Genomic DNA, 22966 nt, shown 5'->3' on the forward strand with positions numbered 1-22966 from the left:
TGTCCAATGATCTGCAGGTCAAACATTGGCCTGTTCAGTCATAAGAGTCTATGGCAGAAAGTCGTGATTCTGAGTAGATGTCATCCTCAAAGTCAGGGGCAGCCAACAATGAAAAGCTCTCTCTAACCAATGAAGTACATTTGAATGTAATCACCATTGTAATTTAAGCCATGTATCTCCCATCAGTGAGATAATAAAGATCTTTTCTACAATTGACATAAACATAGCATCCTATTATTCCCCAATAAGTACCTGATGTATGTGCATGTACTAAATTTAAATAGATTTAAACATAACTTTACCATCCTGGAAAATAACTAAAGTCCAAGGAATGCATTATGAGGTGATAACATCACAACTGATGTGACATCAGTAGCACAGGAGAAAGACAAATTTTGGAAGTTGTAAATGTGTCTGATAACCAATAATACCGAACTGCATCAAATCCAATCCTTCAAACCAAAATATCTGAAATTTTGCTTGGTGCAGGAGCATTCTTGAATCTTTCTTCTAACAGAACAAGATATCAGGAACTGTGCAAAAGGAGAAATTAATGGGTGGTACTGGTTTTATTTTTGTTGAAAAGTTAAACCCTTCACACTGATTCTGAACAAAATACATTTTTATTCTGCAAGATAGATGAATATGAAGTTATGGCAACTTGACAAAAAAGGAAAAAAAAATCACAAAAATTCTGAAGACAGTAGCAGTTACTGTGTCGAAAGTGAAACACAGAGTCAATGCTTATAAATGCAGAAAATCCCATACATGCTGTGACCAGTTATTGGTGTCACAAAAGACTCAGCTGCAGACTAGGAACAGAGATTTGTACAACTGATACAACCTAGTGCAGTATACAGTTATCTGTAAAGTATAATATACCAGGACTGGGAGCAGATGCTATTCTATTAGTTGTAATGCACGATGTGACCTTTTCTTGTAAGCTACATAAGTTCATATTAAACTACACCATTTACAGACAGAACAAAGCTGAATTACACAGATACAACAGTCAACATACTTAAGTTACATGCTGGGTTTTTGTCTTTGAAAAGTGCATGAATTTTTCTTCTCTAACAAAAAAGAGCGAAAAGACAGAACACAGAGAGAGAGAGAGAGAGAGAGAACGCAAGAGAGCAAGAACCCGACAGAACAAGAGACAGCAAGAAATAGAGAGAATACGGGAGAACAACAGACAGAGCAAGACAAAGAGAAAGGAGAACGCACAAAAATGTCTTTTTTGACCCCACTGCCTGGAACAAATCGTGTAAAGCCTTCTGTCCTGCAGAGAACCAAAACAATCCAATTCTTCATAAAAAATTAAAATGATCAAAGAATATAATCATTCAAATAAAGCAAGTATCATCAGGATAGAACTTTGTCTTTAAAGTGTTCGTAAAAAGAACTTGAAAGCACACTTCGCTGCATCTAGCTTTTCTTAAAATAAAAATGTGCAATACTGACTAAAAGGCATTAAAAAAATAATCTCGGAACACTTTAAATTAACAATTGGTGACTATGGCATTGAAACTGCGGTGTTGCTCAAAAATGAAGAGTTTCTACTAAGGCTGGGAATTCTTTGTCATCAACTTATTACAAATAATGTGCTTTCTCCATAAGTGTTGGAAAAACAACTACTACGAGAGCTTAGATACCAGAAGATGGTGATGCAGTAAGATATGCAAATTTACTTCCTGCCTCTTCACCTTCCAAAATCAAACCTAGAATTGGCGTTCAGAGTCCAACAGCTCAAAGTGCAACTGAATTAAATTTGGACAGCCTCAATTTAATGGCCATGAACTAAATTCAACACTATTTTCAAATTAAATGACAAATTAGTAACCTGGAAAGGTTACAGTGGATTGAAGTCAGAGATATTATTCTATTGTTGGGATGTGGAAATACAAGTCATACAGTAGCATATTGTCTCAAATTTCCAACCAATTTGAGAAGCTTGATGCAGTCATTATGAAGATGAGGGGAAATATTGCTGCAACTCAGTTAGAATTTGGTATTTTCAATATTTATTTAAGATTGTTTAGTACCGTAGATACAACAGTATCATTTTTCTCTTTTGGTTAAGGATGATCTACTGACTCCAATCAATCTCAGTCCTTTAGGATTCCTCATTTTATCAGGTCTTGCATTATGCTGTGTATTACATACACGAATAACTGATTGAATACCACAAACAAGCAATCTTGGCAAGGGGAATAATAATCATACATGGCATTATTTAAAAACTCAGCGCATTATTTAATCACGTAGGGTTGCTTGGACAATTTCTCTCCCCCATTACATTTTGTGCTCAAATAGCATAGATATCAATAGAGGCTAAACACTGTTTCCTATTGCTATCACACTATCAGCATCAAGCAGTCCATAGTCAGGTTTAAAAGGTGGATGCAGAGTAAAGCTCCTTTTGCTTGGCCTTACTAGTTCTTTTTCATCAACTTGCTATGTTATCATTCTGAAATTTTAATTAATTTCATTTCCAATACTGAAAATCATCTTTCAGGCCCAAGTCACTAATCAAATTATGCCAATTAGTGGGCAATTTTGTATTGCAGTCCTGTCATTTTACTTGGGACCTTTGCAGACACAAGAGTGCTTAACTAACAGTGTGCACCAAATTTAAACCAAGGCCGCGGAGGTGAAAGGGCGAACGATTGCTACATAACATATTGCACCTCTTAATTTCACCCCTTTCAGTTTTTAATTGAAGATTTGTTTACGTTCAATGAATGACGTTGGTGCTGGAAAATTCACTTTCAAAAGAAAAAATACATTTTTTTAAAACAGCATTGAGAAGTCCAGTCTGTGGGTGAAGGGACATGATTCTTCCACCATGTCCCTACAAGCAATGCCACAAATTGAACAATTCTCCCCCAACTACTCTGGAAAAGCTAAACTCCCAAGGTAACTTCAATTGCGTACAGGTAAAATACATTGTGTCAAGGAATTGAATGCAGTTCGTAAACCACATTTACTGCAGCGGTGAATCTCCTTGAATATTTCCAGTCGAATAACAATTCAAAAGGAAGGGTTCAGTGTTACTTTGTACTACTCCACTCCCAGCTCCCCACTCAGTGATTACTACTGCAGAAATTTCATCAAGCTAGACATTTAATCCCAGCCAGGAGTGAAACACTAGGATATTCCAGTTCTTAAAAACTTCCATTACAAGTTCTATATAAATAGCTTCAAGAATGTCTTATAACAGATTCTCCCTGCACTAAGCTGTCAAGCATGACACTTATCTTTGTTCAAAAGGAAATATCAGAACGGAACCTGGAATGAGATGCGATGCTGGCAAGTACTCTATTTTACATTCCCTCCTCCTCACCCACTTCAACAGCCATAAAAAAGGGTGCTGCAAAGTCAGGAAAGATATTGACCTGTCCTTCCACTTCAAAGAGGGTACTTGGAGAGGTCAGATCATTCAGGGGTGGGGAAATAAAAAACAGAAAAGGTCACTCAGGGAAAAAGGGAGTAATCACCAACTCCAAAAAAAATCAAAAGATTCGAGATATTTAAGCCCTTAGACTAAGATTGTTTCAAACTTTGTTTAATTGTTGGCTATTATGTATGAACAAGAGAATTTACTTAAATAATAAATCAAATCTACTAATCTGAAAAATCAGGACAAAAATTGTCAATTTAATTTTAATGCTGCCTTTTTTAATAATCCCAATTAAACAGTACACAGATATTATGTGTGTACACAAGTCTGCACTCAATTTTATTATCACCTTATGAAACAAAATCTGTCAATTGGAACTTATAAACTCTTAGGACATTGCCCCTATCCTCATATTTTTGTTTTCAGTCTTCTTGCCTATCTGTAGTTGCAATGGCTGGAGAATAACATAAGCTTTGTCAGGCTCCAAATGCACTGATGATGAGCAGGATTATTCTTCCTGTTGATTTCACTTCCCCCTGCCCCGTCCTTTCCCCAAAAGCATCCAATGAGAGTACACCTCCCATCACAAAGAGGTCTTAGTAATACAGCCAGGGCTGATCCACAAATGGGTTGGGGGAGGCTAAAACCACAAGATGGCATCCTTGTCATCACTACAAAGAATCAATATTCCTATAACTTCCCAAATAGCGCTCAATTTGCACAATGTATGATATTAAACATTTCTTAAAAATGACGAAATTACCCAGCCTTAGTATTTTAAAAAAAAGGCTCTCTCAGGAATGGGTAAAGTATAAACTACCCATTTAAAAAAAGCCAACTTCTAAATATTAGCAAAAACACTTAAAAGTTTATCAGAATGCTTCATAGTACTTCCAATATTTGCAGTTCAATCCTTTTCCAAGTACCTAACCCACCCATCCCTCCCCCAACACGACCCACTTCCAGTGAATGCAGAAAACATACAATGTTCAACTCCATTCCAGGGTCTGATTCACTTTACCAGTACAAAAAAAAACATTCATTCAATAACAGAAATAGAATTGCTCAAGTACAGAGAAAAGAGCTTTTAGTGAGCGGGCCATAGTTACAGCCGCACCATTAATACATGCTGGATAAGCACCAGCACTAGTTTGTGCACAGTGAAGAATTAAAAAGCTGCTTCCATTTTGGCCATGGTCTGCAGTTGAACAGAGACCCTCACAAAATAAAATGGCAATGTTTCATTGAACTCCTTTGGCCCTCGAGGCCTAGGGGTGTATCTACTTCCGTCAAGTTCACTGTTAACATATAGTGTACCAGGTGTCTGCGATAATATCAAAGCCGCTACATACTTTTAAAAATCAATCGCATCTGGATGGCGTAAAAAAAATCCTAATTATCCACCTATGGTTCGATAAATTCCTCATGTCTGGCAGCAGAATTAAAAGTGCACAGAACACACCCTAGTCTGCTCATACTGCAAGGCTTAATTTTCAAATGAATGACATTTTTCATATAGGTTATTAGTTTTTACATCTATAGAATAAACAAAAAGGGCATGAAAATTTCAACGGTTATATTGGTGCATAAAAAGAACAATTGTTCAGGGGAGCAGGAAGAGAGAAAAGAGGACTATGTCCTGCCTTATTGTAGAAAACACAAGTAACTGGTACGAGGCCTTGTAGATGTTTGTCAAAAGGAAAAAGACAATTACTTTGTCTGTTTGTGAAAATATTATGGAAGGTTTGCTAACATTCCAGATCTGAAAAAGGTATTTGAAAAAGATCAGATGCAAGAAAGCAAGACTAGTACTGGAAAAACTAGCTGCCATCTTATCCTTAAATCTGCAGACTTTTTTTTTGAACTGCACAAAATGCATCATGTTTATTTCCTGGACAAGCAATATTCTCAATTACATTCCAGGGAGGATGTTCAGTGGACTTAGAAAGTACTCTCTTACACCATTTAAAATAAGGCCGTTCACAGAACCTCTAAAGATTTCTCCCCACTTTCCCCCCAAAAAATTGGAATATAACAAAGTCATATTGAACAGACTGAATTCCAGAAGTACAAAGGATTATCTAACTGAGTTTATGGTTTCCACATAAATAATCATCACCATTAATTTAACCCCTTCACTCCATTTTCAGTTCCTTTAAGCTACAGGGTCTTTCTTTGCCATCCAGAAGAATTAGAAATTGCACTGTCTTTCAAACGACGAAACAAGATTATTCCCCATCCACCCCTCATTGCCTAATTCTAAGAAGCTTTAGAGTACTCGCGTCCTTACAACAATGTTTTGATGCTCACCTTCTGGGTTGAATGTCAAAGTAAAATTGCAAAATTTTTGAGTTATGTTAATATCATGTAAAAAACACTAACATTTTGGTGTAAATATGTGCGGCTGCAGACATCTGACTGAACATCAAGTGCTAAAACCAACATCAAAAGATGTCCCGGTCTTTTCATTTTGGTTAATTTTTTTTTGTGAAGAGCTCTAGAGTCACAGAAGCCATAAAATGTTCTTTATTTGTATTTCTTTTTTCAAATTTGTACTCCAGTACATTGAAAATGACCCTTTGTGCAACTTTTTTTTTCAAATTTTGCCAGTTTTAAACTTTTTTTTTGTCAGAAGCTCTCCTGAATGCCTTTGGTCTTCTTTCACACAGAGTTCAGTGTCCTCCAACAAGTGAAAGAAATCAGATAATCTGGTCAAGTCTAGTTCAAGAAGAATACGTTGACTAAACTAAAAATGCAAAGAGGTCTTCTTCATACATTGGATGCTCCTGTTAAGTGTTGCGCTAGATGTTGTTGAGATCTGAAGTTAAGACTAACAGAGTTCTTACTGGGCTGTTCCATGAAAAAGAACATCTGAAAGTTGGGAGATTTTTAAACTCTCACGATGAATAGCCTAGAGCCATCAGCACCAGACTGTTTGGACTTGAGTTTCAGCTCCACACGAATGACACCAAAACAAAAACCAAAAAAAAAGATACATTTCCAGTTTTTTTGTGTTTCTCTGTGACTGAAATAAAAGCAAAAAAACAAAGTCACAGTTGGAGTTTAGGTAGCACCAGGTCACCTGAACTCTTGAGTACGCCACAGTCCTGTTCATATCCTGTACTCACTGTGCAAAAGCAGCCAGTACAATGCCCTCAGTGTTCTGTAATCTGCCACTGCCGACTCAAACATTCATCTGCGCAGAGAGGGCATCTGGCTGTAGACGGGGTAGGCCAGTCTCACATTCAGAGAGTCATTGTGCTGGACCAGTGAAGTTTGTTGGTAATGCAGCACCAGGTCTTTAAGAGTGCTGTACAAGTTGTAAGGTTCGGCAAATCCATAACCCCTTGGCGTACTGTAAATCACGCAGTGCTTCACTTCTCCATCAGCACTGCAAGGGAAGATGCAAGCAATTGTTAGAAAGAGACAAAATCTTATGACAGCACATTAGGCAAGCAGTTTGTTTCAATTCAAGACCAGCAACTTGACTATAAAGCAGTTACAAATGGTTGAAATGCAACATTTCAGGCCTTTTAAAAATTTCTAACAGTAGATATAACAAGTAAATTTAACAAATATATTTTAAATGGATATCTGAAATACTGCAATTAGATAAACATTTATTGTAATCATATCTAAAGTAAACTCCTTAGTATCAAAATCATGTTTATTCTTCAGCTTTTGTCATTGTCCCCCTCCTCTAGTTTTATAAGATTATCTCTGAACCCTGTTCCACACACCATTTCCATGGGAACAGATAATTTAACCAGAGGGCCAATCCTACTCCATATCTAGAAGACGCTCATTGCAGACAGAAGACAATTTACACTCTGACTTTCTCTTCTGCTCACCTAACTACTCCTTTCTAATTCCTTTTCCACCCAGTCTACACTTCCTGCTGCCTCAGAAAAGCAGCTAGCATAATCAAGGACCCCACACACCTGTTCATACTCTTCCACCTTCTTCCACTGGGAAGAAGATACAAAAGGTCTGAGGACACATACAAATAGATTCAAGAATAGCTTCTTCCCAGCTGCCAGACTTCTGAATGGATCTACCTCGCATTAAGTTACCTCCATAACCCTAACTGTGACTGTAACACTATCCTCTCCTCTACATAGGTATGCTTTGCCAGTAAAGCGCACAAGAAACAATATTTTTCACAGTATACTAATACAGGTGATAACAATAAATCAAATCAAATATGCAGGTAAGAAGCCACATGATGTAAAGAACCACATACCTGAAAGCATAAGAACATAAGAAATAGGAGCAGTAGGCCAACTAGCCCTTCGAGCCTGCCCTGCAATTCAATAAGATCATGGCTGATCTGTCTTGGCTCAGTTCCACATTCCCGCCCTCTCCCCATAACCCTTAATCCCCTCTCTCATCAAAAACCCATCAACCCGTGTCTTAAAAATATTTAGCGAGGTAGCCTCCACCACTTCAACGGGCAGAGAATTCCAGAGATTCACCACCCTTTGAGTGAAGAAGTTCCTCCTCAACTCCGTTCTAAACCGCCCCCCCCCTTTATCTTGAGGCTGTGCCCCCTAGTCCTACTATCCTTTGAGCGGGAAGAGTCTCTCCACCTCTATCCTATCCATCCCATTCATCATCCTATACGTCTCAATGAGATCTCCCCTCATTCTTCTAAACTCTAACGAGTACAAGCCTAATTTATTCAGCCTCTCCTCATAGCTCAACCCCCTCAACTCCGGCATCAGCCTAGTAAACCCCCTCTGCACTCCCTCCAAGACCAAAATATCCTTACGTAAGTACAGCGCCCAAAACTGCACACAGTACTCCAGCTGCGGCCTCACCAATGCCCTGTACAGCCGCAGCAAGACCTCCCTACTTTTATATTCAATCCCCCTCGCGATGAAGGCCAGCATCCCATTCGCCTTCCTGACCACCTGCAAGCTGGGTTTTTGCGACTCATGCACAAGGACCCCGAGGTCCCTCTGCACCGTCGCCTGCTGCAGTTTTTCTCCACGTAAGTAAGAATCCTTCCTACCATTATTCCTACCAAAGTGGACCACCTCGCACTTGCCAACATTAAATTCCATTTGCCATTTCCTGGCCCATTCGCCCAGCCTATCTAGATCCTTCTGCAGACTCTCACCACCCTCCGCACAATTTGCCTTTCCACCAATTTTGGTGTCATCAGCAAATTTCGACACCCTACACTCGGTTCCCTCCTCCAGATCATCTATATAAATGGTAAATAGCTGAGGCCCCAGCACCGACCCCTGGGGCACTCCACTAGTCACCATCCGCCAATCCGAATAGCACCCGTTGACCCCCACTCTCTGCCTATTTGACAACCAGTCCTCTATCCACACTAACACCCTACCCCCAACTCCATGCCCCCTTACCTTCTGCAATAACCTCTTGTGAGGTACCTTGTCAAACGCCTTCTGAAAATCAAGAAAGACCACATCCACCGGCTCTCCTCTATCCACCGCCCGAGACACATCCTCATAGAACTCCAGTAAATTTGTCAGACACGACTTCCCTTTAACGAAACCGTGCTGCGTCTGCTCTATCAAGCAGTTCCCCTCAAGATGCCTCGCTATTTCCTCCTTGATGACGGATTCTAACATTTTACCTACAACAGACGTTAAACTAACCGGCCTATAATTCCCCGCCTTTTGCCTGGCACCCTTCTTAAACAACAGCGTAACATTAGCTGTTTTCCAATCTTCCGGCACTTCCCCGGAATCCAGCGACGTCTGGAAAATAACCACCAAGGCATCCACTATCACCTCCGCCATTTCTTTCAGGACCCTCGGATGCATTCCATCCGGTCCTGGGGACTTGTCCACAATCAGCCCCTCCAGTCTGTCGAGCACCACCTCTCTAGTAACAGTAATGTCATCAAGACCCTCCAGTCCTACCACCTTTCCATCTCTAACATCCGGCAAATTATTCACGTCCTCCTCCGTGAAGACCGAAACAAAAAAGTTATTCAAGACCTCAGCCATTTCCCCATCCCCTACCACTAAGTCCCCCTTCTCATCCTCTAAGGGACCAACGTTCACCCTAGCCAGCCTCTTCCTTTTCATATATTTATAAAAACTCTTGCTATCCTTTTTTATATTAAGCGCTAGCCCAGCTTCATAGTTTCTCCTACCCTTCTTTATCAACTTCTTTGTCAATCTTTGTTGACATTTAAACCTCTCCCAATCCTCTTCTCGCCCACTACTCTTAGCTACTTTAAACGCCTCTGCTTTTAATTTAACACTTTCCTTCACCTCCTTCGTTATCCACGGCTTATTACCTCTCCTCCTACGGTCCTTTTTGACCATTGGAATAAATTTCTGCTGAGCACCAAGAAAGATCTCCTTAAAGATCCTCCACTGCTCCTCAGCAGACCTACCTTCCAACGCGCTCCCCCAGTCCACATTTGCCAATTCTTCTCTCATCCTACCGTACTCCCCTCTGTTCAAAAGCATTTAAGTTAAAAATGTGGCCACTTTAGCCTGCACATATATTCTTTAATTTTGTGTAGAAATTATGAACCAGGAAAAGTCACTTTCAGATTTCCTTCCTAGTATTTAAAAACTTAGATGATACCACTTTCTTACTTTTAATAAAGCCAGGTTCAGCTTCTTAGTATGGTTTATAGATCAAATGTTTAAAAATTTGGAATTATTTTTGCTGCCTTAGACCACAAGTACAACGACTTATACTGCACAAAAAAGAGCTGTCTCACTTACACTTTAAAGCATCATCTTCACTTCCATGAATGTATTTAGTCTCGATTCCCTTGCAACTGTTTTCAAACACTGATTCTTCAGTATTTGATCATTCTTACACTTACAGGCTACCCTCTGCCCAAACTGTTTAGAAAAATGGCCTTTTAATTTAAAAAGTTAAAGTTTATAGAGATCTGAATCAAAATTTACTATTTCTTAGGAAACTAATGTTTTCATCATGATTTGTCTGCACTTTGACTATTTAGCAAAGCTGATTTCAATTCTTAAAAGGATCTAGATACCATTTAAATCCAGCTGTTTTCCATTATGTCTCCTTCATGTGGTGGCTTATTTTGGATAGCCTCCGAATTAAGAAAAAAATCTCCCTTAAGCTTTTGCCCATTTGGTGTTTTGGCAACTATAAATAGAAGCTTATCCATGCAGCTGGTCAAAGTGCCACCAAGGTCTCTCCTCCCAGAAGAAAGACTGCTTTAATTCTTTGAGGCGGTGAGAATTTGGATTTTTACTGTAGTTTATTGTGAATGCAGCAGAAAGGCATTCTTTTTCAACACAATCATCCCTTCTGAAGCATATCGAACTGTTCAGTCTGTCCCACAGAGTACTGGTCATGTGCCAGGCCTTGTAGACAAAGAGCCTTCAATGTATCCCTTGGTACCAGTTCTGAAGTGCGAGCTTCCCATAGGATGAGCTCTGCCCTTGGTCTGGCCCCAAGCTGTAGAAACTGGATGAGTGAAAACAAAATTAGAAAAAAAATGTCTGCCTAAGGGAAAAGGAGCTTCATGGAACAACAGGGAATAGAAAATGACATTAATATATCTATAACATTTTTAAGATACCTCTCTCTCACCTAGAAAAGGAGAATGCTAAAGTTAGGATCTGACTCCTGCATATTCCTCACCTTCTCCACCTAATGCTTGTATCACTCATTGCCTCAATCAACAACTCGTACCTTGTTTTGTGGTTTCGCCCTTGAAACTGGATAGTTCATACATGTCTATGTTCTGTTCACTGACCAATCCTGTTTTGGGGAACTCTGCCCCAACCCCTCACCCAACAATTTGTGCCTAATCTTGTACTGTGTTGCCTTGCTTTTCTTTCACACCAGCCAACTGAGAGTGACAACAAATCTGTGTAATGTAGGATGATTATTGGTGAGACAATGGACAGGAAACGGGAATTAAAAGGAAGAGATACCATAAGAAGTGCTTCAAATGGACTGAACACACTGCATCAACTGCAACTTGAGATTTGCATTAATTTTGAAAATTTACATTTGTAAATAACTAATGGTATAGGCTCCAAATAAATTCCTAGTTGAGATCGCTTCAAACAAAATTACAACCTGCACACATGGTAATAAAGACTAATGATAGAAAAAATATTGACTCAACATGGCATCAACAATAGGATTTTCTTGAGGAGTCATAAACATGCCTCCTTCATAACAAAGCCTGATACTTACACCACAGAGCAGGCGTAGCAGCCCTTTTTACTGCTTTCCCTGATTAGGAAGGCACCATCTGATTTCCCTCGAAGCAAATCTTCAGCCTGTGTTCGATTAATAGCTCCTACAAACCAGGTCTTCTCATCGTAGTGAGGAAGGTTTTCATCTTCTTCAGTAATGAAATATGTGCTGAGATGAAATTGTTTATAACAAGTTATTCGACTCAGCTTTGTACAGTGCTCTCAGAGTGACATGAATAATATTTGCCATTTTGCTCAGGATTAACTAGTTAGTTACATTAAATGGAGCTATACATAGATAATATTTACTATATCTGGAAACTACATCTCTATTTTGTTATCCAAATGCACAGTGTTCATTTTCACATGTGTACTGACAACAGCCAGCTCTGCCTCACCACAATCTCTCAACTCCTTCGCTGTCACTAAGCTACCTATATTATCTGACGTCCAGTACTGGGATGAGTATAAACTTCCTCCAATTACATGTCTGGAAGACTGAAGCCATTGTTTTCAAGCCTCGCACTAAATTCTGTTACTTAGCTACTGACTCCATCTACCTTCTTGGCAACAGGCAGAGATTAAGTATGTCTACTTGCAACCTTGGTACAACAGCTATTCCTGGTGAGCTTCTGACTTCATATTCAAGCTTTCATTAAGGCTGCCTATTTCAACCTCCAAAACACTGTCTGACTTTGCTCCATCTCACCTTATCTGCTGCTGAAATTCTCATTCATGACGTCTAGATTTAACTATTCGAATTATTCTCCCACATTCGATCCTTATTAAATTTGAGATAATCCAAAACTCTGTTGTCCTTTTGTAGTCGCAGCAAGTCCCATTTCTCTATCACCCATATGCTCACTGACTTGCACTGGCTCCCAGCCAAGCCACATTTGATTTAAAAATTCTCATCCTTGTTTTCAAATCTCCCTATGGCCTCATCCCTTTCTACCTCTGTCATCTCCTCCAGCCCCATCACCCTCTAGAATATCTTTGCTCCTCTAATTCTACCCTCTTGAGCATCCTCAATTTTAACTGCTCCACTACTGGTGCCAGTGTTTTCAACTGCCCAGGCCCTAAGCTTCAGAATTATCTCCTTGCACCTCTCTATCTCATTTTCATCCTTTAAGATGCTCCTTAAAATCCATCACTTAGAACAATATTTCAGTCATCTGACTAAATAACTCATGTGGCTTGTTGTCATACCTTGTTTTATAATTCACAAATGTAGTTTAGCCAAGGCAATTTCAAGGTGAGTTAAATGTTCCCTCTTTATAGCACCAATCAACTTAGTATAATTGCGTATAATCACAAATACATCAAGTAGCAAGCTTGGTTGTCCACAAAACTGAATCAAAGCCCATGTAAATAGGTGATCCTGATTAGGAGGCCTACATATGGTTCTCTCACTGGGAACCTGAAGAATTATAGCAACTTACTTGCCCTCAATGCCTAAACTAGACTATGGGTCTGTTAATCTAAATCAATACGTTTACATTCCTATTAAGTGCTCTGGAAGGGACCCAATATATCATAATTGGGCACTATCAATGACTGCATAATTAATGGTCTGCCATTAGCTATCACTAGCACAGTCAGTAAAATTCTTTACCATGGCTTTGTACACACGATCTGAAGAGACTGCACAAATGTTTTGAACCAATTTTTGGATTCTTAAAAACTGGATACAAACTCCTGGATTTATTCGTCTCTACAGGGAAAGATTCTTAAAATTGCTCTTCCCAAAAACAAATGTCAAGATAAAAAAGAAAATTCTGTAAATCTGAAATTTAAAGAGCTGGAGTTAGAGATTTGGCTATGATGTTTTGATGATACACTTCTGATAAATTATTAACTTTTCTCCAGATATTAGCACACAAGTTTGCCACTTGCTTCCATTCCCCATCACATTCATACAAGTCTGTCTGATCAAAATATAAAGGAACTAAACATAATCCTATTAAGACTTAGCTTACATTCATCACAATGAAGAATTTCTTCAAGAAAGTAAATCCTTTTCTTAGTTACAGATGAAATATCAAATTCTAGTTTGAACTGCTTTCCCTGTTGCATTATCACAATCCTGATAATTTTGTTAACTAACAAAGATGTACACAAACAATGAGGATAGTTTTTTTTTAAATAGAGCTGTACCATGGCCAGATGTAACACATAACAGATACCTCCAGAAATAAACTCATCATACAGCTTCGCAGCAATTCCTTACTCTGACTCAAAATTTAAACAATTGACTTTGTAGCAAAGCCCTTCCAATCTACACTCAGTCCATTTACACAGATTCCCCACCATTTCTAAATTTGAGCAAACTGAAAGACAGCAGGCTTTCATAGAAAACCTTGTTTAAGATATTAAGGATGAGACTAATTATATAACCATTTCAGCTTCAGGTAAAAGAAAAAAGAGAATTCCCCAGCAATGTAATTTACAAAGACAATTATACTTACTCATCTGCATTTTCATTCTTGATTCCAAGCCAGTCATTTATTCGCTTTTGACGCACTCCTTTGTGATTGAGCCATCTGCAAGATGCAGAAAGGGGGGAAAAGCCGTAAATCCTAATTGTTATACTGCCAATGTTCAATCATACTTGGCCCCTCAGAAAAGTAAGTCCAATATAATTTATTTTCAGTTTCTACTTACACCAGATACTGATCCCTGATTTTACGCAGTTGAATTAGGTCAGGCTTGATGCTGTTCATTTTCTTGTCAATTTCCCGGTTATCAGATGCTTGCTTCTTCAGATCCTGTTCCAGGCGCATCTTGCTGTCGTGTATCTCCCCAAGACGAGACTTGAGTTTTTCATAGTTCATCATTATCCTACCACACAAGTGAAATGTTTTCAATTATTGGCATCTAACGCATAGCATGATATTGTGTGGATGGGACAGACTATTTGTATTTACTCATATTCAGTCACAATGTACATGTTAATTATTTGCTCTATTTCTCCTTCCTAGATTCATAGTTGTTCACCTCTAATATACCTTCTAACTGACATGTATATATTCAGGCTTTGCATAACAGCAATAATCTGGTTAGCTGCTGGTTTGCAAATGCAAATTTTCATACTGTTGAGAAGAAGAGGAGAAACTACATCTAAGGGTCACAATCAATAAAATTAAGAAAGGTTCATAAAATCACATAAATGCAAACAAAGCACTGGGATTCATTGCTGGATGAACAGAATGGGAAAAAAATTATTATATTAAACTTTTATAGAATATTGGTCATACCACATTTAAAGTGCTATGCACAGTTGTCTCTGCATTACAAAAAGAGATAGAAGTGTAAAGTAGATTTACCAAATTTATTAAGATGAACTGAGATGGTAAGACAGAACAGACAGGGGGCTATGCTAAAGAAAAAGAGGCGGCTAGATAAAGATTTTCTAAGGTTACGAAAGGGGTTGATTAGGTGCATATGACGATGACGATGTTTCTATTTGTGGGGAAGCCCTAAACCACAAGTATAAGATATCTACTAATAAATTCAATAAAGTATTAATCAGCAATATCTTTATCCAGAGTGATGAAAATGTGAACTTGCTACCTCAGAGCAAATTCATTACTTCTATGCATTTAAGGGGAATGAGATTGGTACGTGAGGGAGAAAGTAATGTAAGGATAAACTGAGAGGGTGAAGTAAGGTGGGAGGCGGCAAGTGTGGAATATATGCAATGGCAAAGTGGACTAGTTGGGCCAAATAACTTCTTTCAAAGTAACATTCTGCTTTAGATTTAAGAGATGGAAGCGCTTCTTCTATTCAACAGGCTACTCCTTTTATTGAAGATTTGGTAAGTACCTTTCAATTTCCTTCTCATTCCCTTCCCTGCGAAATCTCTCAATATATTCTTTGCTGTAACGCTCTTGAGTGTGACATTGCTCTTCAAATATTTTTATTGTTTCATTAAAGGCTTCAATTGCAGTTCTCTTCATTTGTATTTCCTGTTAGAGACAGATTGGTTTTACCTTTAAGAGGTTTACAAGTTATATTTCAAAAACAGTTCAATAGAGTTTGCACTAAATATTCTACATTTTTTACTGTAATATGCACATGTAATTTCACTGGATTCTATTGTAAACTACAGTCTAGAATCAATAAATGTCAGAAATTGATGTGATGTTCTTTTATGAATGTATTTTGGTACTTAATGGTGGCCCTGGAGCGCACTCAATTATATTGCAAAATTCTATTCTGCAACTCTTTCTCAAAAAAAAAGTGTATTTTATTTTAATTTTGATTTAGACAGCCTCATAGCCATAATATCACTGCTACCAATGGCTTTGGTCAACACTTTTGTATAGGCCATTACCTCAGTGGTAATGTTGTTGAGATGGAGGTTAATATGTCCTGGAACCAAGCAGCTCATCTACCCATACAAGCCAGTAGTAAAGTTTGGTCATTGATCTGCATCTTCTCCAGATATTGTGGAAAAGCAAAGTTACACATTATTGCAAGGAATCATAGAATCTCTACAGTGCAGAAGGAGGCCATTAGACCCACCAATGTGCACCAAACATAATCCCACCCAAGCCCTATCCGAGTAATCCCATGCATTTACTCTAGCTAGTGCCCCTGATAATTAGGGGCAATTTAGCATGGCCAATCCACCTAACCCGCACATCTTTGGACTGCAGGAGGAAACTGGAACATCCGGAGGAAACCCACGCAGACAAATGGAGAACGTGCAAACTCCACACAGACAGTGACCCATGGCTGGAATTGAACCCGGGCCCCTAGTGCTGTGAGGCAGCAGTGCTGACTACTGTGCCACCATGCCGCAAAAGGGGATTTATTTAAAAGTTTTAGTCCTGTGAAATTCAAACTTCCAATATAAACCAGGTGCAGATTTTACAGTAAACTTTTGGCCAGAATGCAGTGGTTCTAAATAATAGGCACAGGCAGATGCAAATGGCTATAGATTAATTTCTAGATTTATATAAAGTCATCCATATTCTACCACTTGGCAAAGAAAGGTGTACTGTAATGCAATAGATTTAGGACAACTTTAGTACTAAAAAGGTTGGACATTAATTCAGAAATTAACAATCACTTTGAACAGTAAGATCCTGCCTCACATATGACACAAATTATTATCCGAGCCTACGGCTGACACCAGCACAACCACAGATTAATATAACAGGAGCTGCACTGTTCCTTAAAAATGCAGTGGAATTGCTGGAGCAGCATGATAGAATCAAATCTTTTGAAGACACTGGTAGCAACTTTTGCTAAAATGAGAATCACAAGATTGGGGGGACTGCATTCAAAAACTATTTCAAAAAATGTATTGTGACAAAAAGATTTCTGCGAAATGTGCAATTTGGGAGAACTTGGCCTTAACATACCAGACTTAAAGCAAATCACAAAACTTTAAACACCTGAAGAGGATGTGCCAGCATTACACCTCTTAAAAAAAAAAGTAGCTAAATCCATTGCTAACACATAGCTGAATACGTTAAAAGTAGTGATGCTTTGAAATCAGTCCCCATAGGAAGCACTAGAGTTTTTGAGGAACAAAAAGGTAGTGATGCACAGATCATATAATCCTAATATATATCTGGAAATTGTGGCAACCTCATGCTAGCTTTCAGTGTAAATACCATCACGCATCGGTGTTAACATTGCCATTACCAACATGCAGGACCCAAAACTAAATGAAACCATCTTTCAAATCGCAATAAAATCGGCTGCATGGTGATACAGTGGTTAGCATTGTTGCCTCACAACGCAGGGGCCTGGGTTCAATTCCCAGCTTGGGTCACTGTCTATGCAGAGTTGGCACGTTCTCCCTGTGTCTGCATGGTTTTCCTCTGGGTTCTCTGGTTTCCTCCCACAGTCCAAAGAGTGTGGGTCAGGTGGATTGGCCAAGCTAAATTGCCCCTCAGTGTCATGGGAACTAGCTAGGGTGAATGCATGGGGATAGGGCCTGAGTGGGATTGCAGTTGGTGCGGACTCAGTGGGCCAAATGACCTCCTCCTGCACTGGAGGGTTCTATGAAAATCAAAAAGAAATGGAACGTGTAAAGACCACTCAAGTCAAAATCTTTCCTCTTATTACTGTGTATGCAATTTACCTCATCTTGCACGTCATATCATACCTTAAAAAGGAAGGAGCTAAAAAGAATAACTCTCCTATTCCCATCCTCAAATCTCAACTATCCAGCCCTCACTTGTTAAGAAATTTCTTCCCTTGCCCCAGCAGTCACAGTTACAAACCATTTGGGGTCCAATGATTGGAATAAATTACTGCCAAGTACAAAGTACTCCGTTGGAATTGCACATGGCATACCTGTGAAGTCCGTGTGTATTCTTCATAAAGCCGGTCATATTCTTTACTCTTATCCTGATATTGGTTATGGTATTCCTGCAGTTTTTTGCCCACAGCATCAATATTGTCTTCTTTCACCACCTGATCCTGTTTAACAAAGTGGGCAGCACATCATACAAAATACCTTTAAGTCTCATCAACATTAGCTTGATCATGAAGACAGGCTGCTAAATGTTAGGTGTACAATTAGAAATAACTGAATACAATTTCCAAGAAAAAAAAAATCAGCACTTCTTTAATCCCTGAACAATCATTTTCACTTCACCTAATAAACAACTAGTAAATGAAGACTTCATGTAATGTGTGGAGATTTCCCTGTATGAGACACAATACAATCAACCTACATAACGATTTCAGTACCAAACTAATAATCAAGTTCATGCCTGCATTAAAAACATGGCAAAGCCCTTACAATACCTGAGGCAGCTAGCATGTTCATGATTAATTACAAATTTTCTGAAAAAAACTTGGGTTGGTATACATATTAATTTGTCACATTTATTAAGCTTTGACCACATGTCAGTTCTCTTACAATAACCACATCTCATTTAGAATTCATTTTTAATATCTTACCCAAAAACCATATTATTAGAGGGGTTCAATTACCAAATGAGGGAAATATAAAGCCTCATCTTACCTGCTGGAATTTGGATATTGGATACATTAATTTCACATCCAGTTTTGGGTTGTATTGGGCAAGGGACTCATGCCTGTAATGGTTAATGAGTTCCACCACCGAGTTAAAAGTGAGTGGGTCAGAGAAGCCATACTTTCCATCTCGATGGTATATTTTTATTAGTTTGTTATTGCCTCCTTTCCTGTAAAAGGACAAATATAAAGGAGTGAGTGGTCAGTTGAGCAGAAGAATGCAAGTTGACTTGCAAAGGGAGGTACTGATGTGGCTCAGCTTTTAAGGACTGCATTAAGGTCACCAACAACCACAAACTGAAGGGAGAGCAGCATGAAAGATCCCATGGCATGATTTCAAAGTGAAGGATAGTTTTCCTGATGTCCTGGCCAATATTCATGTTGCAGTTTTTGGGAGTTAACACTGTGCTCATCGATTACTACGTTTTCTACAATAGTGAATACACTTCAAAATTACTGCATTCGCTGGAAAAAATTTTGGGCTCCTGGTGAGAGATGCTATATAAATGCAAATATTTATTTTATTAATATTAGTCCTTTAGTGCTAATCAGTTTGCACACCATCTCTGATCATATCCTTAGTGAATACATTCTATTAGATCGGAGCACTCCATTGTGAAGAGGGAGCAACTCGCAATATTAGCTTTGTCACGATAAACATGGTGAATAGTGAAGTGTATTGATTTTCAAATAATTTTTATTTTTAAACTATGATGACTGCAAAGAAGCACTTCAAGTGCTTCTGTAGAAAATTGAGGCAATTACTAATGCCAATTCACTTTTCGCCCCAGGTCAGATAAACGTAAGCCAATGTCGGATGATGTGGCCTCTACTTCATCCCCAAGTGCCTTGAATTCTAGTATCACACAATCAGCTTCCCTGTATCAACATGACATTTTCATTTCTTAGAACGTTGTTACCAGGTAAGACCATCAATCGATGCCTTTTTGGACTTTCATAAGCTGAGATCACTTGATAAGTTCCATCATTCAAGGAAGAGAGGCAAATAGTAATATGGCAAATGACCAGAGAATAGCAGGAAGGGACAGAGAGAAAAAAACTAAGGAAGCACAAAGAATCAAGATTAGATGTTACAAAAATAAAAAAAGACAATGTATCTAAATGTGTGCAGCATTCAAAGTAAACAAACTGACAGCACACATTGAAGTAAAATAAATACAATCAGATAGCCATTGTGGAGACCAGCAGGAGGACAAGATTGGATCCTGAATATTGAGGGATATATGACAAGAATAATAAGCTAGATAAAGGTGGAGGGGCAGCACTGTTGACCAATGATGGCACTGGTGCACACTAAGAGGAGATGACCATGGTTCAGGAGATCAGGATGTGGAATCAATTTGGTAGATGAGGAATGATAGGTGAAATAAGGCATTAGTGGGGGTGGTCTCTAGATCTCCTATCAGTAACCACAATGTAGCGCAAAGTATATAAGAAAAAATACTGATAGCTTGTGATAAAGGAATGGCAACAATCAGATGGGCAGTGGTAGTCTGGATGAGGAGTTCTTGGAATGCCTTTGAGATAGTTACTTAGAACAGGATGTTCTGGAACCAACAAGAGCAAGTTATTTTAGACTTTGTATTGTGCAATGTGACAGGATTAATGAATGCCCTCAGATTAAAGGCAGCCCTGAGTGGCAGCAACAACAATATCGTTGAATTTTACGTCTGGTTTGAAAGGAAGAAGAGTGGGTCTAAGACCAGTATTTTAAACTTAAAGGACAATTATGTGAGAATGAAAGCTGAGCAAAATGAAATTAACTGGGATACTAGGCTAGGGGATAGATCAATAAAGAAGAAGTGGCAGACATCAGAGGGGATTTTTTCAGATACTCAAATAGGAATGTTCCTGCTATAAAGGAGATATAAATCGAAGAGGAAGCTAGCTAGAAATGTAAAAACAGATAGCGGGAGTTTCTACAGGTGTTTAAAAAGGGTGTTGGTTCTTTGGAGAACTAGAATGGCGAGTTATTAGTAGATAATAAGGAAATGACAGATGAAGTAAACAAAAAATGTGTCTCTCTATTTACTGTACAGGATACAAGAAACAGTCCAGTAATCACTGTGAATTGGGAGGTGCGAAGAAAAAGAAGGACTTGGTGAAATTACAATCACTGATTGTACCAAATCAAAGCAAATTAAGCAAACTGACGGAGCTGTGGGCTGACAAGTCTCTGGGTCGTGATGGACTTTTTCTGCAGATCTTAAAAGAAGTGCCTAATGAGATAATAGTCATGTTGGTTTAATTGTTCAAAATTTGTTAAGATTCCAGAAAGATTATATCAGACTGGAAAGTACAAATATAACCCCTCTATTCAAGAAAGGGGAAGGGCAGAAAACAGAAAATTATAAGTCAATTAACTTGACATCTGTCATGGGGAAAGTATTAGAATCAAGCATTGAAGAGGTTATTGATGGGCACTTAGACAAGCTCAAGGTAATTGGGAAAAATTAGCATAGTTTTGTAAAACAGAAATATTTAACCAATTTACTAGAATTCCTTGAAGGAGTGACATGTGCTGTGGGAGCCTGTAGATGTACAGTACTTGGATTTTCAGAAAGTATTTGATGAGGTGCCACATCAAAGGTTAATGAATAAAAGTTCATGATATAAGATATATTACTCTGGATTGGGCAACACAGTGGCACAGTAGTTAACACTGTTGCCTCATAGCACCAGGGATCCAGGTTCAATTCCAGTTTTGGGTGACTGTGTGGAGTTTATATGTTCTCCTTGTGTCTGCATGGGTTTCCATTTGATGCTCTGGTTTCCTCCCACAGTCCAAAGATGTACGGGTTAAGTTGACCGGTCATGGTAAATTGCCCAATAGTGTCAGTGAGAACAGCAGGGTAAATATATGGGGATAAAGGGGATAGAGCCCTGCGGGATTATGCAGGCTTGATGGGCCAAATAGCCTCCATCCGTATTTTAGGGATTTTATAATTTCATGAAGATTGGTGGGCTAGCAGAAAACAGAATATGCATAAACGAGTCTCTGTCTTTTGGCAGAAAGTGATAAGTGGACTCTCACAACAGTCTGTTCTAGGGCATCAACATTTTACATAAATAAGTTAAGATGAGGGGAGTAAATTAATGGTAGCCAAATTTGCAGGCACAAAGATAGATAGAATGTATGGTGTGAAGAAGACAAAGTTTACAGATGGACACAGAAAGGTTGAATGAGTGAGCAAAAATCTAGCAGATGAAGTATAACGTGGGAAAAATGTAAAGTTGTTTCCTTTGACATGAAGAATAAAAGCAGATTATTACTTACATGAAGGACAACTCCACAATGCTGAGATGCAGAAGGATTTAGGTGTTCTTGTGCATGAGTCACAAAGGGTTTGTATGCAGGTGCTAAATGTAATCAAGGCAGTTAATGGAATGCTCTCCTTTATCGTGACAGAAACTGAACAAAAAAATAAGGATATTATGCTTCAGTTATATAGAATATTGGTGAGACTACATCTTGAATACTTTGTGCAGTTTTGGTCTCCTTATTTAAGGAAGGCTATAAATGCATTAGAGGTGCTCAGAAGAGGTTTACTAGATTGATATGTCGAATGAGCAGGTGTCTTATGAGAATAGCTTGGAAAGACCGGGCTTGATGGGTGGCTTGATTGAAGTAAATAAGATCCTGAACGGTATTGACAAGGTGGACGTTGAAAGGAATTTTCTCTTGTGGATGAGTCCAGAACTAGGGGACAATGTTTCAGGGGGCACCCTCTTAGGACAGAAGTGCAGAGAAATGTTTGCTGTCAGAAGGCATGCGACTTTGGAACTCTTCCTCAGGTGGTGATGGAAGTGGGATCATTGAATATTTTTAAGACAGAGATAGATTGATTCCTTTGCCCAAAAGAAATCTAAGCTATCCGGAGTAAATAAGGAATTTGGAACTCAACAAACAAATCAGCCATGACTTTATGGAATGGCAGACTAGGCTTGAAGGGCTGAATAGCCTACTTCTGCTATTTCACATGTACATACGATCATAAGTGGATTCAAACTCAGGTCCTAACACAGCATTTTAACCTTGATACATCCAGGTACCCAATGGCATTTTACTCAATACAGACTTTGAACCATCCTGACAATAGTAACTATTGGAAAAATAGAATTCTAACAGATGAGAGACAAGGTTCCTCTGATTACGTCCATTCTAAAGTAAGTCACTCACACTATGGTAAATACATATGATTGACAGTAGATGTTTGATACCCATTAATCTCAAGGTTTTCACAAAGGCTAACAGTCTATGACAAGTTTTATTGGATTCAAGAATCTGCCTTTTATGTTTTTACTTTATTGGTCTTGGGTTGCATACAGTAGGAAAGAGAAAACTACCAATTGGTGT

General features: G+C 38.7%; 1 protein-coding gene across 4 annotated transcripts in view; it reads right to left on the reverse strand.

Annotated features, from left to right (window-relative positions):
* Nucleotides 1-604: 604 nt before the first annotated feature.
* pik3r3b (phosphoinositide-3-kinase, regulatory subunit 3b (gamma)) overlaps nucleotides 605-22966 on the reverse strand; it is a 527353-nt gene continuing 504991 nt past the window's right edge. For all 4 annotated transcript variants that reach the window (XM_080195434.1, XM_080195436.1, XM_080195435.1 and 1 more), the window contains 7 exons: nucleotides 18578-18758; nucleotides 17902-18027; nucleotides 15412-15554; nucleotides 14251-14427; nucleotides 14055-14129; nucleotides 11585-11755; nucleotides 605-6794 (listed from right to left, as the gene is read on the reverse strand). In XM_080195434.1, the coding sequence (XP_080051560.1) occupies nucleotides 6596-6794; nucleotides 11585-11755; nucleotides 14055-14129; nucleotides 14251-14427; nucleotides 15412-15554; nucleotides 17902-18027; nucleotides 18578-18758 (1072 nt within the window). In that variant the 3' untranslated portion in view covers nucleotides 605-6595. The remainder of the gene's footprint in view (nucleotides 6795-11584; nucleotides 11756-14054; nucleotides 14130-14250; nucleotides 14428-15411; nucleotides 15555-17901; nucleotides 18028-18577; nucleotides 18759-22966) is intronic.

This window comes from Carcharhinus amblyrhynchos, chromosome 9 (genome assembly GCF_965287045.1).
Source record: "Carcharhinus amblyrhynchos chromosome 9, sCarAmb.v2.hapA, whole genome shotgun sequence".
NCBI lineage: Eukaryota > Metazoa > Chordata > Chondrichthyes > Carcharhiniformes > Carcharhinidae > Carcharhinus > Carcharhinus amblyrhynchos.